The sequence below is a fragment of the Chiloscyllium plagiosum genome, chromosome 17 (genome assembly GCF_004010195.1).
Source record: "Chiloscyllium plagiosum isolate BGI_BamShark_2017 chromosome 17, ASM401019v2, whole genome shotgun sequence".
Classification (NCBI taxonomy): domain Eukaryota; kingdom Metazoa; phylum Chordata; class Chondrichthyes; order Orectolobiformes; family Hemiscylliidae; genus Chiloscyllium; species Chiloscyllium plagiosum.
Window position 1 is genome coordinate 51,582,650 of NC_057726.1, and position 17,182 is coordinate 51,599,831.

A 17,182-nucleotide genomic window follows, 5' to 3' on the forward strand; every position below is an offset into this window, starting at 1 on the left:
TGTCTGGGTGGGGGCTGTGAGTGTCTGTAAGAGAGAGTGTAAATGTGTATGCATGAGTGTCGCGTGGTTTAAGTCTCTGAGCGGATGCCTGTGAGAGTGTGGGTGTCTGTAAGGGTGTGTGGGAATGTCTGTGTGCGTGTCTGTATACATGTGTGCCCGTGTGTATGTGTGTGTATAGGAGTGCCTGTGTATGCGTGCGTGTAGTGGTGTCTGTGTCTGTGTGTGTGTGTTGTGCAATGGTGGTGACCTGTAATGTGACATGACCCCAAGATCCCGTTTGAGGCCCTTCCTATGGGTACCGAAATTAGCTGTCAGCCTCTGCTCGGCCACTTTTCGCTGCTGCCTATCCTGAAGTCCGCCTTGGAGGATGGTCACCCGAAGGTCCGAGGTCGAATGTCCTAGAGCCCTGAAGTGTTCCCCAACTGGGAGAGAACACTCCTGTCTGTTGGTTGTTGTGGGGTGCCCAATCATCCGTTGCTGTAGCCTTTGCTCGGTTTCCTCAATGTACCATGCCTCAGGGCATCCTTGCCTGCAGTGTATAAGATAGACAACGTTGGCTGAGCCACATGAATACCTGCCATGTACAAGGTGGGAGGTGTCCCCACGTGTAATGGTGGTATCTATGTCCACACTCTTTAAACAAAATTTTTTTTAAAAAGTTTTGTGATTTACATATGAAAGAAGTGAAACTATCATGGTATTCGAACAGATGAAAGACTCAACAAACAATCAAGGTATTTTTAATGTATAATTTCAGTTACATCACACTGTAAACTTTTGCTATAAATTCTGTGTCTTACAATTGTGTCCTCCACAACTACCTGATAAAGGAGTGGTGCTCCGAAAGCTAGTGCTTCCAATTAAACCTGTTGGACTATAATCTGGTGTTGTATGATTTTTAACTTTGTACACCCCAGTCCAATACCAGCATCTCCAAATCATGACTCTGACTTATGCCTTGTAGTAGGTGGACTGACTGTGAGGAGTCAGGAGCTGAAATATTCCATTCATATTCCTAGCCTCTGACCTGCTCTTATAGTCACTGTATTTATATGCTTATTTCAGTTGAGTTTCTGATCAATAGTAACCTCCAGGATGTTGATACTGGGAGACTTAGTAACACCATTGAATGTCAAGGGTAGTTAGATAGTCATTGGCTGGCATTTATATGGTGTGACTGTTATTTGCCAGTTGACAGCCCAAGCCTGATTATTGTCCAGTTTTTGTTGCATTTGAACAGCTTCAGTATCTGAAGAGTTGCAAATGGTGATGAACATTGTGCAATCATTTGTGAACATCCCCACTTCTGATCTTATGATTGAGGGAAGGTCAGTAATGAAGCAGATGAAGATGGTTGGGCAAAGAACACTATCCTGAGGAGCTCATGTCCTGAAGTTGAGATGACTGACTTCCAACAACCACGCCCACCCTTCATATATGCTGATGGATAGTTTGCCCCTGCATTCCAATTGATTTCAGTTTTGCTAGGTCTCCTTGATGCCACACTCATTGAAATGTGGCCTTGTTGTCAAGGGCTGTCATTGTCACCTCACCTCTGGAATTCAAGTCTTTTGTCTGTTGATCTGTTGGTTGTGGGATTGCTTATCTCTGTCTATCACTTGCTGCTTTTGCTGTTTGGTTGCTTCACCAGGTTGACCCCTGATTTTTAGGTATACTTGGTACTGCTGTTGGCATGCACTCTTGCACTGTCCATTAAACTATTCCCCTTACTTGATGTAATTGTTGGATAGGGAAAACAGTGGGCTTTGAGGTTGCAGATTGTTTTGGAGTACAATCCTGCTGCCATTGTTGTTTCACGGTGCCTCATGGAATCCAGTCTTGAGGTGACAGATGTATTCGAAGAATATCTCATTTAGCATGGTAGTAGTGATACACAACACAATGGAGGATATTTTCAATGTCAAGGTGGGACTTCATCTCCACAAGGACTGCACAGTGGTCACTCTTACCAATACTGTCATTGGTAAAGCTGCAACTGGCAGATTGGTAATGTTGCAACCTAAAGCTGCAACTGGCAGATTGGTAATATTGGTTTCCTCATCACCTGCTACAGACCCAGTCAAGTAGTAATGTCCTTTAGGACCCAACCAGCTTGATCAGTAGTGCTGCTTTTGAGCCACTCTTGGTGGTGGACATTGAAGTGCCATACCCAGAGTACATTTTGACTCCTTGCCACCCTCAGAGCTTCCACCAAGTGTCATTCCACATGGAGGAGTGCTGATTCAGCTGCCAATTGAGTTTGTGATATTCAGGAGGTTGACCTGATTGACCTGATACCATAAAACTACCGGGGATAATGTTGATGACTTAGAGGGTGGCTCCCTCCCGACTGTATACAACTGTGACGCCACCTCTGTTGGGTCTGTCCCATTGGTGGGATAGGACAGATCCAGGAATGGTGATGGTGATGTCCTTGCATTGACTGCTGGGTATGATTCCATGAGTATGACTCTGTCAGGCTGTTGCTCAATTAATCTGTGAGACAACTCCCTCAACTTTGACGGGAGGGTCGGGTGGAGGTATGGGGGAGGTGCAGGTATCAACAGGGCTGTTTCTAGCAGGGTACACAGGGGTGCTTTTGTCTTTGTCATTTAAGGTGTCTAGGTTGACGCCAGGTGGTCCATATGGTTTCATTTCTTTGTTGAAACTTTGTAGCAATTGTTATAACTGAGTTGTTTCAGGCAACCATGTTGCTGTGGAGTCACATGTAGGCCGGACTGGGTGAAAGTTTCTTCCCTGAAGGACATTAGTGAACCAGATGTGTTTTTCAGACAAGCTACAATAGTTTCATGGTCATCAGTAGATTCTTAATTTAAATGCCATCATCTGCAGGGGCGAGATTTGATCCTAAGACCCATAACATTAGCTGATTTTTTCTGGGATTAATAGTCCAGCAATAATTCTACTAGATCATGATCTCTGTCTCAGAACTGGTCTGTTCAGACAACTTTCATTTTCCCTAAACTGTGTCCATCCAAAGTCCACTGTCTGTTCCATTGCTCCATGTTTACAGGCTGATGTTAACTCCCCAATCCCAACAATTCAAATTTACTGATCCCTCAATTATGACCACTGTTGTTTAATTCATGTCATTCCTTGTGTATTATAAAAAGGAGCATTACATTTATGTTTTTGCACTTTAAAAATGATCCGAACTAATTGAAAATCAAGATGTTAGTATTTACATTCGCAAATAAATGTTTAAACAGAGGGAGCACTTGTGCCTGAAACCCTGTCAAAGGAACCTCCAACTCTTTCAAAGCTTGGTGGTACAAAGAGCATAATTTTGCTCCAGTCTTGCAAAGAATTTTGATGTTGAGTATTTCCCCTAAATTATAATCTAGCCTTCCTTTTAGTACTTTATAACCTGTACCTACCTTGATTATATCCTAATATAGTTCACAGGGGCTGTAATCTGTGTTGTAACGATCATAATTTTCTTTCATTTTGTGTGCTAGACTTCAATTGATGTGTCGTCTTCTTTTACAATTTGTGTGTCTTATTTCAGGGCTTGCAGGATTTGCACGTCTCTGCCCAGGAGATCAATATGAGGTGAGAAAGGATTTTCAACATTTGAGACTTTTTTTTTTATTACAAGCAAACCTCAATTCAAAAGGCTTTTCTTTAACCACATTAAGGAAACTGTCACCTGTTCTGAGCTAATCTCTTATGACGCACTGTTCACAATACGTTGAAACACATTGGTGAAGGTTCTTCCACCTTTACATTTAAATTTTAACGTGTCTTGCAATCTTCCTGTAATTTGGGACCTCCATGCTGAGCTCTCTAACGTTTTGATTTCCAAAATGATAGCATCTTTTTTACGTCGCTGTTGAACATGTCCTCCCTGTCTCACTGGAAAATCCACATTATTTGCTGTGTAAATCTTCACTAGTCAACCAATGGTAGACAGTTTGCCCAAGGGACTGTCATTCTTGTGTGAGTTACAGCAGTGACCTTGATTGCCAGAAGTATAAGAGCTAAGCTAAGCTAAATCCTGTCCTTGACCTATGTTTACACACGCACTTGCTTTCATCAGAGACTCACCAAGCTATGATTAAAAGTGTAGAATTATAGAAACCGTTAAGGACACAGAAGGAGTTCGTTCAATTCAATATGTTCATGCTAAAAGGAAATATCCAGCCTAATCCCACCTTCCAGCTCCTGGTCCATACCCATGTAGGTTATGGCATCCCAGATTTGTTCCCAGATGTTGAGACTATCCTATGAAGCCACACTGGACAAGCAAGCCCTGCAGACTCAAGAATTTCCTAGAATGCGAAGTTGATCTTAGAATACTTAAAGAGATAGACAGAGTTGTTGCAGGAAAGATATTTCCATAACTGGGGAGTCTACAACCAGGAAGCAATTTGAAAATAGGGGAGGCTGTAGGGAGATTTAATTGGGGAGCATAAAAGAACAAGCATCCTGGATTAGATGAAATGTAAGGATTGATTTCTTTTAAAGAAATCAACTATCAAGAGGTCACAGATTTCAAGTAAAAGTTAAAAGAGGAGTTGAAAAGAAATTTTTCAGAGGGTAGGACCAAGATTTTCTTACTTGGAGAATTGTGAACCTTTGGAATTCTCTACTTCAGTGCACTGTGGAAGATGAGTCTTGGAGTGTATTTGAGTATATATTCAGGAAGAATTTGATTCTCAATGATATAAGGGAATATGGGGATAGTCTGGGCAAAAGGGATTGAATTGTTCAGTCAGGTTGTGTTAAATGGTAGAGCAGGTTCGATGGTCTGAATGGTCTATTCCTGTTCCTATGTGCTTAGCCAAATACTTTTTTAAAAAACAAATGAAGGTTTATGCTTTTCCCATCCTTTTCAAGAGAGAGTTCAAAATTCCCACTACCCTCTGAAAAATTTCTTTTCAACTCCTCTTTTAACGTTTACTTGAAATCTGTGACCTCTTGATAGTTGATTTCTTCAAAAGAAATCAATCCTTACATTTCATCTAATCCAGGATGCTTGTTCTTTTATGCTCCCCAATTAAATCTCCCTACAGCCTCCCCTATTAAAATGAAATGACCTCCAAACTTTTGTCATAGCTGCAATTTTCTATCGGGCAGCATCCTTGTCAGTCCCCTCTATATCCTCTCAAGTGCAACCAAATTGTGCCTGCAACACTGTGCCTAGACGTGAGACAGCATTCTGGTGGTTTTATGCGGTTCCAGCAAAACCTCCCTCTCTCATTCTCAATGCCTTGACCTCTTGTATCTACCTGTCCTGCTATCTACGGAGATCTATCAACAAAGTCGCTCAGTTTCTCTGTTTACTGTATGTTTCCTTGTAATGTTTGACCTCCCCACGTGCATTGCCTCACCATTGGCTAGACTGAATTTCATTTGTTACGTTACTAATCATCTGACTAGTTCATTAATAATTTCCTGCTGTCTACAAATTGCTTCCTTATAGTCAGCTATTGATCAATTTTCAAGTAATTTACAAACTTTTTAAGCATCATTCCTGTGTGCAAATCTAAATTATTGGTATCCCAAACAGTGAAGGGCCCACTACTAAGCTCGATGAATCCTCATTAACTTAGCAGTCACTAAAAACACCATTACTCTTTGCTTCTTGCCACTGAATTAATTTTGATCCATCTTACCACTTTCCTTCAAAGTCCATAAACATTTAAAATTCTTTTCTTCATTCTGCTTTTCGAAAATCAATAGAAATAATATCAAACATGGTAGCCTTAAATTTCATTTGGGTTAGTCAAATGTGATCTTTCACTAACAAGTGAGCGTAGACTGTCCTTGATTAATTGTGTCTTTTCACTGAAGATTTATTCTGTGCCTCAGAATGTTTTCCAATAATTTGCCCACAGCTGAGGTTTGGCTGACTGATGTCTATTAATCAGCCTCTGCCTTCCTAACTTTTTAAACAACAGTACAATATTAGCAGTCCTCTGGCAGCATGCCTGTAACTTGAGAGAATTTAAAATAGATCGCCAGAACCTTTGCTATTCCTTTTCTTGTTCATTTGAGGTGCCTTTCTTCCAAAGCTGGTTACTTACTCACTTTCAAAGGTATTCAACAACCTAATATTTCCTCCTCCACTAAGGCTTTCCTTTCCAATAGTTCACCTCTATAATTACTGTTGGAAATGTGTTGCTGGAAAAGCGCAGCAGGTCAGGCAGCATCTAGGGAACAGGAGAATCGACGTTTCGGGCATCAGCCCTTCTTCAGGAAGAAGGGCTGATGCCCGAAACGTCGATTCTCCTGTTCCCTAGATGCTGCCTGACCTGCTGCGCTTTTCCAGCAACACATTTCCATCTCTGATCTCCAGCATCTGCAGACCTCACTTTCTCCTCTATAATTACTGTGTTCACTTCATCACTTTTTTTTTGTGAAAGAGAAGCACAGTTGGTTCCTTGGCCTATTTTGGTCTCTTTAACCCAGGTGGTGAGATTAGTTGTAGCACTGCTACTTAAAAAAATGAGCTACTTCAGCACAAACTGGGAATCATTCATAAGATTTACTTGTGTTTGGCTTGGCTCCTCACTGGATAAACATGCAAAACCTTTGGGGAATTTGCTAGAAAGCACAGTACAGCAAAGTTTACATTTTTATGAGGAGAAAATGAGGACTGTAGATGCTGGAGATCTGAGTCGAAGAGTGTGGTGCTGGACAAGCACAGCCGGTTCGGCACCATCCGAGGAGCAGGAGAGTCGATGTTTCGAGCATAAGCTCTTCATTATGAATGACGGTGGTGGCCCAACGGGGCTGAGAGATAAATGGGAGGAGAGTGGGGCTGGGGCAAGGTAGCTGGGAATGCTATAGGTAGATGAAGGTGGGGATGAAAGTGATAGGTCAGAGAGGAGGGTGGAGCGGTTAAGTGAGAAGAGAGACAGGACACCAACTTGCGGAACGTTTCAGAGAACATCTCTGGGACACACACACTAAACAATCCCACCTCCCTGTGGCTGAACACTTCACCTTCCCCCTCCCACTTCCCCAAGAACATGCAAGTCTTGGACCTCCTCCACTGCCGAACTCTAGCCACCTGACGCCTGGAGAAAGTATGCCTCATCTTCCGCCTTGGGACCTTCCAACCACACAGGATCAATGCGGATTTCACCAGTTTCCCCATTTCCTTCCCCCCCCCTCCCCCCATCCCCCCATCCGAGATCCAGTCTTCCAACTCAGCACTGTCCTAGCTGTCCATCTTCCTTCCCATCTATCTGATTCACCCTCCTCTCTGACCTATCACCTACCCCCCTCCCACAACCTTCATCTACCTATTGCATTCCCAGGTACCTTTCTTCCCAGCCCCACCCCCTTTCATTTATTTCTCAGGCCCTTGGGCCACCTCCCACCATTCCTGATGAAGAGTGTATGCCTGAAACGTTGAGTTTCCTGCTCCTCGGATGCTGCCTGGCCAGCTGTGCTTTTCCAGCACCACACTCTTCGACTTTACATTTTTATTCCAAACTCTGAATACAAGAGCTATTTGGTAATGGTGCACTATGACACAAACGTCTAAAAATTGTAAATTGTAGTTAGAATAAAAGATTTTGACTAACCAATATCTTGATATTATTGCTAAAGGAATATCCATATATTGCTGTCTGACCATATAGCTTTGATTTTTGTCTTAGTCTGAGAAGGGAGTAGGGAGATGAATGTATTTACGATGTGTCATAAATCCTTCTAACATCTGTTGCCAGATATTCATGAAATATGGCCGCCAGCGGTGGAAGTTGAAAGGTCGCATTGAAGCAAACGGGAAGCAAGTGTGGGATGGTGAGGAGATGGTATTCCAGCCTCTCGTTACAGAGTTCCTCTCAATCAAGGTAAAGACTCAAGGCTACTCTCAAACTCATTCACTCGCTCACTCACCCACCTTTCTGATATTAAGTTTCATCAAATAAAATCTGTTTGGAGAGAATAGTGTTCTCAGTGCAATGAGACACCCGACATGACTTTGTTTGCTAAACTTTTTCCTGTTTATGCAGAGAACATTCTTCAGCAGGAGGTCAGTTTATGCAAAGATTTGTGCAAGAAACAACTTCAACTTTTATTACCACAGACTGCCACTGAAAAGCCAAATACCCTGACCGTTAACCTTGGCCATACTAAAAATAAAATCCTTTTGAGCAAAAATTGGGATAAAACAAAAATTGGAAGCTAAAATTTAAGTTCTGTCCTCACCCTATTCCATGCTGCAGTGTTCCTTACAAAAGAACATCCAAGTGATCTCCAACCTCTCAGAAACTTTATACACAGCCTCCCCCTGACTGTCCAGCTGAATTTATCATATGAAGGACTGCAGTCATTTATCTGATGTTTTCGCTGTATGCACAGATCCTTGTAAAATATTGTACTCACCTATGTCAAACCATTGCTTCTATTCCAAATCATAAAATGATCTTTGATTGTAAAATTTTTACTTCAAACTATGCGGGTAGAGAGATTTAGTGATTTAGTGCCTTTCATTAAGGGTGGACAGAACAAAGTGCTGGAGAAACTGTAGAGATAGAAACAGTTAATGTTTCGAGTCAGACTTCCTACATGAGCCATTTCAGACTCAAAATGTTAACTTTCTCTCTCCACAGACACTGCCAACCTATTGAGTTTCTTCAGTACTTTCTGTTTTTATTTCTTGTAACTCAGTGATCCTAAAACATATTGTTAAATTTTAGACATGCTGTAAATTGAAGTAACATAAATAACTGCTGCATAGGATAAAACTGCTGAGATTGAGCTATACCCGCTGGATTTAATGGGGGCAAAAATCACTCAGTATTTTGTATATTTTGTTATTTTGATGCAATCATGGGATGTGGATGATGCTGGCTGAACCAGCATTTATTGCTAATCCCTAGTTGCTCTTGAGAAGCTTGTGGTCAGCTGCCATTTTGAAACATTGCAGTGCACTTGGTGTTCGTACACCCACAATGCTGTGAGGAAGGTTATTACAGGATTTTGACCCGGCAACACTGAAGGAATGACCAGATATTTCTAAGTCAAAATGGTGAGTGGTTTGGAGGGGAATTTGCAAATGTTGGTGCTGCCATGTACCTGCTGCCTTTATCTTTAAGTGGCAGTGGTCATGGGTGTGGAAGGTGTTGTCTGAGGAGCTTTGATGAATTTCTGCAATGTTTCATCATCACTATTGAAAGCATGATGGCAAGCTTCTTTATTGAGGCTGGAGAAAAACAAAATGCTGGATAAACTCAGTAGGCCTGGCATCACCTGTGGCGATAACTCTGATTCTAACTCCACAGATGCTGCCAGACCTTCTGAGTTTCTCCAGCATTTTCTGTTTTTATTTCAATCCTTTGTACTTTGCTTTTATTTTCCTTTCTTGAAGGTTTTGATTCCTTGTGGGTGAAATGTCACACAATTGCTTACCTGTGGAACTCTCAAGTGCCCATTCCTCATGTATGAATTATAATGGGGAAAGTTGGGAGCCTGTGCAGTTGCATGGTCATCATTGCTGAATCTTATGCTGCAAATGATCTTTGCAGAATGTTGCATCACTGGGTTGTAAATAAGGGAGTGAGAATCCTGTCTGTTCATTTCCATTCTTCCCCACCTGCTATAACCCCAGGACATTGAGGCCAAATGCAACATTTTTATTGTCACTCCCCAGGCAGTTTGAATTGATCCATGAATGCTCCTGCCTCTATATGTTTCTGGTATTCACTGGGTAAACTCATTCTCCAATAACAGGAGCCAGGTCCATGAGATATGAAGTGCAACAGAATTATGGCTAACTTGGATATTTGTAAATTTAACAATATTTTAAAATGAGTCACAAAGTTGTTCATCTTCTGATGGCCTGGAAAGGCAGTCCAAAAGTTAATCGGTATTTCTTTCATCCCCCTACCATTACACAAACCGACGCCAATCCAAAGGATGTAGGAATCATAATCTGAGGTCAGGGGAGAAAGAAGTTTCAAGAGCAGATCTTAATCTGAGTTTCTGCAATGGTGAAGTTCTTTTGTGAGCCTGCCAAAGCTTCTAATACCTACATAGCATTGCACCGGGTTTTGTTCCAGTTTAACATTGTAAATTATGTAGCACTTAAAGTAATAGCAAACTGTAATGTTACACCCACAATTGGGATGGCATTCGTGAGTGGCATTTTTTGCTCACTGATTTAAAAACTGTTCTGCGAAGCTGTGAAGCATCAAGGATGTTAATTGGTTCATTCTTGCAGGTAACAGAGCTGAAAAGCTTGGCAAATCACGTCATAGTTGGCAATGTCTCCTGTGAAACAAAAGATTTGTTTGCAGCCCTGCCTCAGTCTGTCGCTGTGGATATCAATGACCTGGGAACTATTAAACTCAGCCTAGAGGTCGTTTGGAAGTAAGTCTTCAATAGTCTAAAATTCTTATGAGATTAGCCTTTTGTAGTGTGTTCATGGAATGAAAAATGCTTTGTCCACAGCAAAAATTAATAAGAATGTTAGATAATCAAAGGAGCACTTTCATCTGATTACAATAGACCCTTTCATTTGCAATCCACGACAAGTTCCACTGTAAGTTTTACAAGAAGTCTGTCATTCAGAATTATAACACAACTGCATAGGATCTGCTTAGCTCAAGCTCTTAAATTATTAAGAGTTGACTCCTCGTTTGGGCTGTTTTCAGCTAAATAATGCATTTATCTGCAAGTCAACAGAAATCTCACAGAACATACAAAGTAATGACGAGAAAATAAATATCAGGTGGTGTCTCACTGTCGCACGTGGTGCAATCTGTGTACATCGTTAAATGCCAACACCACGTCTTTTTTCCTTGGTTGCACAATGTGTTGTAAAATAAATGCCTTGATATTTTGTGAGCACAGCGAGAATTAAGCTGCAAACTTGAATTAAGAAGGTAATTGATTAGTTAATTTACTGAGTAAATATAAAGCAGGAACAAGTAGTGATGAGTAAAGGAATGTTCTATTTTACCAACCAGCTTAGATCTGAATTGGTATGTAGGAACCCTTTTCTTCAGGAAATGAAGCAAGCTCCAGGTGACTGCAGTGGTATTCTTATTCTTGTCAGTTGAACTCCATTCTATACACGATACACTTTTCACTCTCTCAAACTATTTTTCAGCAACACTTTGCACATTCAATGCAAAGTATCAATTAACTATCGAAACTGGCCACTTATTCCAGTGGTTGGTAGCTCTCTGTGGAGAAGAGGTGACATCTGGCATCTAACACGACTATATTGTTGTGGTTTGTACTGATGCCTCCTCGTTCAACCTCTAGTGAGTTATCCATATTGACAAAATCCAATTCCTTCCTAATTTTAAATATCTTAATCTTAGCTATCAGTCTATATTCTTCCAAGCAAAAAAAAACACATTATCTTCAAATGTCTCTTACTATCTATGGGTCTTGAATTAAGCAGTCGAGTGACCCTCCTTTTCCAGGACATTGCTATCTCCGTCAATGCATTGAGGCCAAAATCAGTCCTTTGGCTACACAAAGTTAAGAATAGCAATGTAGTTTTATATTTAATTGCCATCCGTGTATGTCTTAACATTACATACACTTTCACAACCGCGCGGTTTATTTTTTACCTACACGATGAGCAGCTCCAATAACAGTAGGACGAGAAAGCTGAAAATATTCGAATGGAAGAGAATTGAAAACTTTTCAGATTAATGAGGTCATGGTTACTTTTCAGTACCTGTACTCTGCAATGAAATCCCAACTGAAGATTAGAAAGGATAACACAAAATCCAGTCAGTTCTGCTATAACACGGTAGTTCCATTCTCATGCAATCAGTGTTATAAGAAAATCGCATAATAGCAGCACCATTTAAACTAATGGGGCTGGAACTGCATTATAACCGATACACACTTTAAAATTTCACAGTTTAGAAAGTGTCCCTAATTTGTCAATTGGGTTATAGCAAATTTGTGTTAACAAAATGCACGTTATAGCAGAACAGGGAGAAAGTGAGGACTGCAGATGCTGGAGGTCAGAGTTGAGAGTGTGGTACTGGAAAAGCACAGCTAGTCAGGCAGCATTTGAGGAGCAGAATAGTCTACGTTTCTGGCATAAGCCCTTCATCAGGAATGAGTTGTTATATGGCCAGTACAGGTCGTTATAGTAGAACAGCCTGTACTGGAAAATCTCAGCAGGCCTTACCACATCCATGGAGAAAGAAGTGGCTAATGTTACTGGCAAGTGACTGTTTGTAACATTTGAAACTTTAAAAAAATCTTCATGATCATGCCCAATCTACTATCTGCAGTGTTTTCTGTTTCTGTGTAAGGTTTTCAACCCTGCGCTGCAGTATTTTGTTTTGAAACAGTTAATGCTTATCTTTGAATAAGTTGGGCTTTTTCAAGGGCAAGTAGTGATTGTGGTTTTATTTGAGGTTTCCTTTGTGCACTTCTTGGGTACTTATGTTTCATTCTTCTATCATTTTCTGATGCAGTAGCAGAATATGTTGGTTATGTTTGTCTTGTTTGGAAGTATGTAAAGCGGGGCCTGAAATTGCGGGTCGTGACTCTGGTCCAGTGGGCCACACGGGCTGCTCCTGCTCCTATACTCGATTCCCACATGTACCCACCTTACAAAGCAGCTTTCTATCCCATCTCTTGCATAGTTCTGATCCATTTAAACCATTAATTATTGCTGATCATTCGATTTTATTTCTTTCAATAGCTTCATGTTTAAGTTCTATCATCAGAACTGTAGTTGTCTAGGTGCAGGGTGTATGAAAGATGTTACCACTTGTTCTTTTGATAAATAGTGTAACATCCCCTCCCCCAATACAAAAACAGTTGCACATACACAGGCATATACACATGCATCTTTGTGATTTTTCTCAATTGTTTGGCGAGATGGTGCCTTCTCTCACTGTTTTGGATGGAAAGGATGAGGTTTATCCCCACGAGTCAAAGAGAGGAGAATGTTCATGGATTTAACGATCAATACCTAGTTATTTTACTCATGATTTGGAGATGCTGGTGTTGGACAGAGGTGTACAAAGTTAAAAATCACACACCAGGTTATAGTCCAACAGGTTTAATTGGAAGGACACTAGCTTTCGGAGCGACGCTCCTTCATCAGGTGATAGTGGAGGGCTCGATCGTAACACAGAATTACGATCAAGCCCTCCACAACCACCTGATGAAGGAGCGTCGCTCCAAAAGCTAGTGTGCTTCCAATTAAACCTGTTGGACTATAACCTGGTGTTGTGTGATTTTTAACTAGTTACTTTACTGCTGATCTCAAAAAGCAAGGATGTTAGGTTGCCGATGCTGAATCATGGCGTTTATGAGCGTACTTGTTTATTTGAAAGTTCACTTGTTGTATCAGCTTTTAATCTGAAATCTGAAGTGTTTAGAGTTATTATTTCAAGTGCAGGTTCCATCCCCCTCTGCGTACACAGAGTGGCCTATCTCTTCCTTCTGCTCCTGTAGTAAGTTAGGTAAATGGCTAAATCCCAATGCGTGACATAATTTGCTGTGTGAAACCAAAAGCAAATTAATCTACTAATCAACACCAGTTTAATCCTTTCCTCCCAGGTATGTACTGACTGGGATAGAGCATTCAGGTTTTTATTTGACATTGCTTTGCACGAGTCCATGGTCTGTTGCAGGATGTGGTAGGAACTGTTTAGTTTGTGCCAGTTGTTAACTGGACAGCTGTAATCACACTCTGAAGAACTTTGTCAGCTCTTGGTGAGTGCACCAAGATCAGCATAAATTAATCATATCCCACAGTCTGCATACACTTTTGTATCATATTATGAATTGAAAGCTTGAATTGAAAGAGTGAAAAATTACTGAAGTAATTAGAGTACAAAAAGTATGGTTTTGGTGAGATCTCGGTATAATTTTAAAAAATTCAGCAAACTTCCACATGTCTTAGCTCATTTATTCTGTCTCTTTCAGTCCATTTGACAAAGATGATCAAACCTCTTCTGCCAGCACTGTCAACAAAGTGCCCACTGTGAACAAGCGATTCTCCACATACAATCAGAGTCCTCCAGATACACCATCCCTGCGGGAACAGGCCTTTTATGTAAGCCTCTCTGAGAATGTTCACCTGTATGTGCTGCCATTGTGTTTTCCAGCACAGATGTCATGAATGTGCAGAGACCTTGCCGAACTAACAAAATGCTTATATTCCTTGAAATCTGTATTTTGAGATCATAACCTTTACCATGAAAACAGCAAGTAGCAAATGGTGTTTTGTACAATGCAGTTGGTTTGTTTTAATTTTTCTAATCTTCAGATTAGTGCCTTGGTTTAGAGTTGACTTTGTATCCTTTACCAATAAATAGCTTGGCATTAATATGGACCTGCTGAGGAATGGGGTCATCAAGCTATGACAGAACGTTGACTATGCTGTTTAGAAAAGGACTGAGTGTGCACGCTTCTGGAAAAGAGAACAAAGACGTATCATTTTGTATGCCACAAACACTAAAGCCATCGGTATGGCTATCACATTCTTATTGCCAAGTTGTCATAGTGACAATGAAACTACGGGAGGGAAGGGAAAAGGGCTGGCTTGCTTACAAAGGGAAACCAGTATGGAAGAAGGCATGCTGAGAAAGCGACTTACTGATTGAAGCTGTTAATAAATTATAACTTTCAGGACTACTTAAGCAACCTGAGGTATTGAAATATGTATAATTCAGGAGGTAGCTAACCTAGTGTTTCCTAACTTTTACCCTTATAACCACAAATTGTAATTCTGTTGGTTTATAACCAGTAATTTAAATTGGAAGGTTGTCATTTATTTATTTAGCTTGATATATTCACCAGTTAATACTAAACAATGAATCTCTGTTGAAAGTCTATAATATCAGAGGGCTGAAATTTAACATCCTGGTTTCATTCTTCAAATTCCTAAATGATGAAAATGGCGCACCCATACAATTGTATTTACAATGTGTTTGTTCTGTTCATGAACAGGAACATTTCTCTTGTGCTGTCTGGAAAGTACAAGGTAATCAGCAGTGATCTGATTTAACTGTCTAGGATATGACCCACACACTGGCCTCTGTTTGCATGTCTATAATTTATTATAAATTAGGACATAACCTGCCTCCCTGACTTTATTGCCCATTTGTTTCATCTCTTGACATGGTTTGAGAATATTTTGCTTATAATTTGTTTTAATTTGAGTTTATGAAGTAATTGGTTTCTCTTCCTCCAAGGAATGGTGCATCATTTTAGTCGTATGGTTCTTCAATGCTTCCACTTTGAAAATGACACATGTTCTGGTAGTTTGCCTGTGGTGGTTAGGTAATGGTCAGCGTATGAGTGTATTAGGTGGAGCATTCCCTCAATCCAGTTCAGTGGCTCCACATTGTACTTAATTTTAGCACTGTTTTTATTATCTTGTGACTATTCTGCTGTCCAAAAGATGTCACCAGCCTCCCCAAAGGGGAAAATTAGCAAAAAAAAAGTAACATGTGAAAATGAACATACTAGAACTCCATTTGAACCATACAAGATGAATCAACAGTATGTGTCATTTTTGCAAGTGTTATCTGGTGGTGATGCTGACACTGATGATTACACCCTCCATTGCCCTATTTCAGCTTCTCCTACATACTAGGGGCTTCTCTGAGCTGTCTGACTCAGTCAGTCATTGGTTAAATTTCCTGAAGCATCAAAGAACCCACTTAATTTCTTCCAGGTGGCTCATGCTGCTTTCTGCTCAGTTTCTGAACTTTGTCTATAGAGTATTCTCCAAGTTGATGTGAATAACAAAACTCCTCTTGTACATTGGAGTGACAATGCACCAGATTATTGGGAATAAACTCGAGGGATTCAAATCAGAGCTTAAATTGTGAGGAATTCAGATTTATTTTAATGGTTTTGAGATGTTTGCCGGCTCACACCTGCCTGCCAGTTTTGTTCTGACTTTATATAGCGTATTTCTGTCATATTTGTGGCGATTAATTTCTTAATGTGACTATACATTTGTAAGAATATAAATTATGTGGGGCAAAAGGCTCTTGAGTTTTTAAACTAACTTCTGTGGATATTAGAATGTTGCATGATTTTGGATTGATTTTATTCATTCATGGGATGAGGGCATCATTGGCAAAGACCGTATTCAGTACCCATCCCTGGATGCTCTTGAGCTGGGTCACCTTGACAACTGAAAGGATTGCTGGACTACTTCAGAGGGCAGTTAAGATTCAACATTGCTCTGGGTCACATGGAGATCAGAGCAGGGAATACAGCCAATTTTGTTCTCTAAAGGATATTACCATCAAACCCGTATGTATTGTCGTTGCAACAGTGGAGAAAGCATTTTCCACCCCAAAAACTACGAATGGATATGGTTAGAGAACTATGCTTTGCTATATTTTGTTTTCATTCAGGATTTTATTCAAGTGGAAAATCTAGGCTTTTAACTTCTTCCTGACTGAGCGCATGATCCTAAAATCTCTCTTTATGACTTTTAACAGGCCTACTAATCTTATTTTAATATTGTTATTTCACGAGGAAATAAATAACGTCTGCAAGATTTGGAGGATATCTTTGATTCACTGCATATCCTTTCAATAGAAGAGTCACTTTTTTAATTCCTTGGAAGAATCAGCTTCTGGTACATTTCCCTGCATCTAGTTATAGAGCAATGATGACCCAACTGTGGCAACAGAGTGTCAGGTTGCCTTCTTGTCCAGACACTATACAGTGGATGGTAAAGAGGTTCCTAAAAGAGGTGTGAGAAGCTGAAAATGGAATGCTTCATTCATGATTTAATTATAGGATAAATTGTCTTAATTTACTGTTCAAGAGACCTTGGTAGCCATTGGCAGGAAAGTACAGCTACTCCTTAACGAACTTATTCTAAAAATTATATTTTTTTATGGGTAGAATCAAAGTTATTAGTGCACTGATTTGTCCTTCCTGAGGCCTGCCATCAGAAACTAGAATCTAGTGCAAGTCCTGATAGTTATTGCTTCATTGGCTATAGAGTCGATAATGTGATCCTGGAAAAGCACAGCAGGTCAGACTGCATTTGAGGAGCAGGAAAATCGACATTTTGGGCAAAAGCCCTTCATCAGAGTCAATGTTTCGGGCAAAAGCCCTTCATCAACCCTTCCTGATGAAGGGCTTTTGTCCGAAACATCAACTCTCCTGCTCTTCTGATGCTGCTTGACCTGTTGTGCTTTTCCAGCACCACACTCTCGACTGTAATCTCCAGCATCTG

At 40.5% G+C, this 17,182-nt stretch overlaps 1 protein-coding gene across 5 annotated transcripts in view; it reads left to right on the plus strand.

Annotated features, from left to right (window-relative positions):
- ripor1 (RHO family interacting cell polarization regulator 1) overlaps positions 1-17,182 on the plus strand; it is a 342,903-nt gene that overhangs the window by 268,673 nt on the left and 57,048 nt on the right. For all 5 annotated transcript variants that reach the window (XM_043707051.1, XM_043707049.1, XM_043707047.1 and 2 more), the window contains 4 exons: positions 3,530-3,573; positions 7,704-7,829; positions 10,202-10,350; positions 13,897-14,026. In XM_043707051.1, coding sequence (XP_043562986.1) covers positions 3,530-3,573; positions 7,704-7,829; positions 10,202-10,350; positions 13,897-14,026 — 449 coding nt within the window. The remainder of the gene's footprint in view (positions 1-3,529; positions 3,574-7,703; positions 7,830-10,201; positions 10,351-13,896; positions 14,027-17,182) is intronic.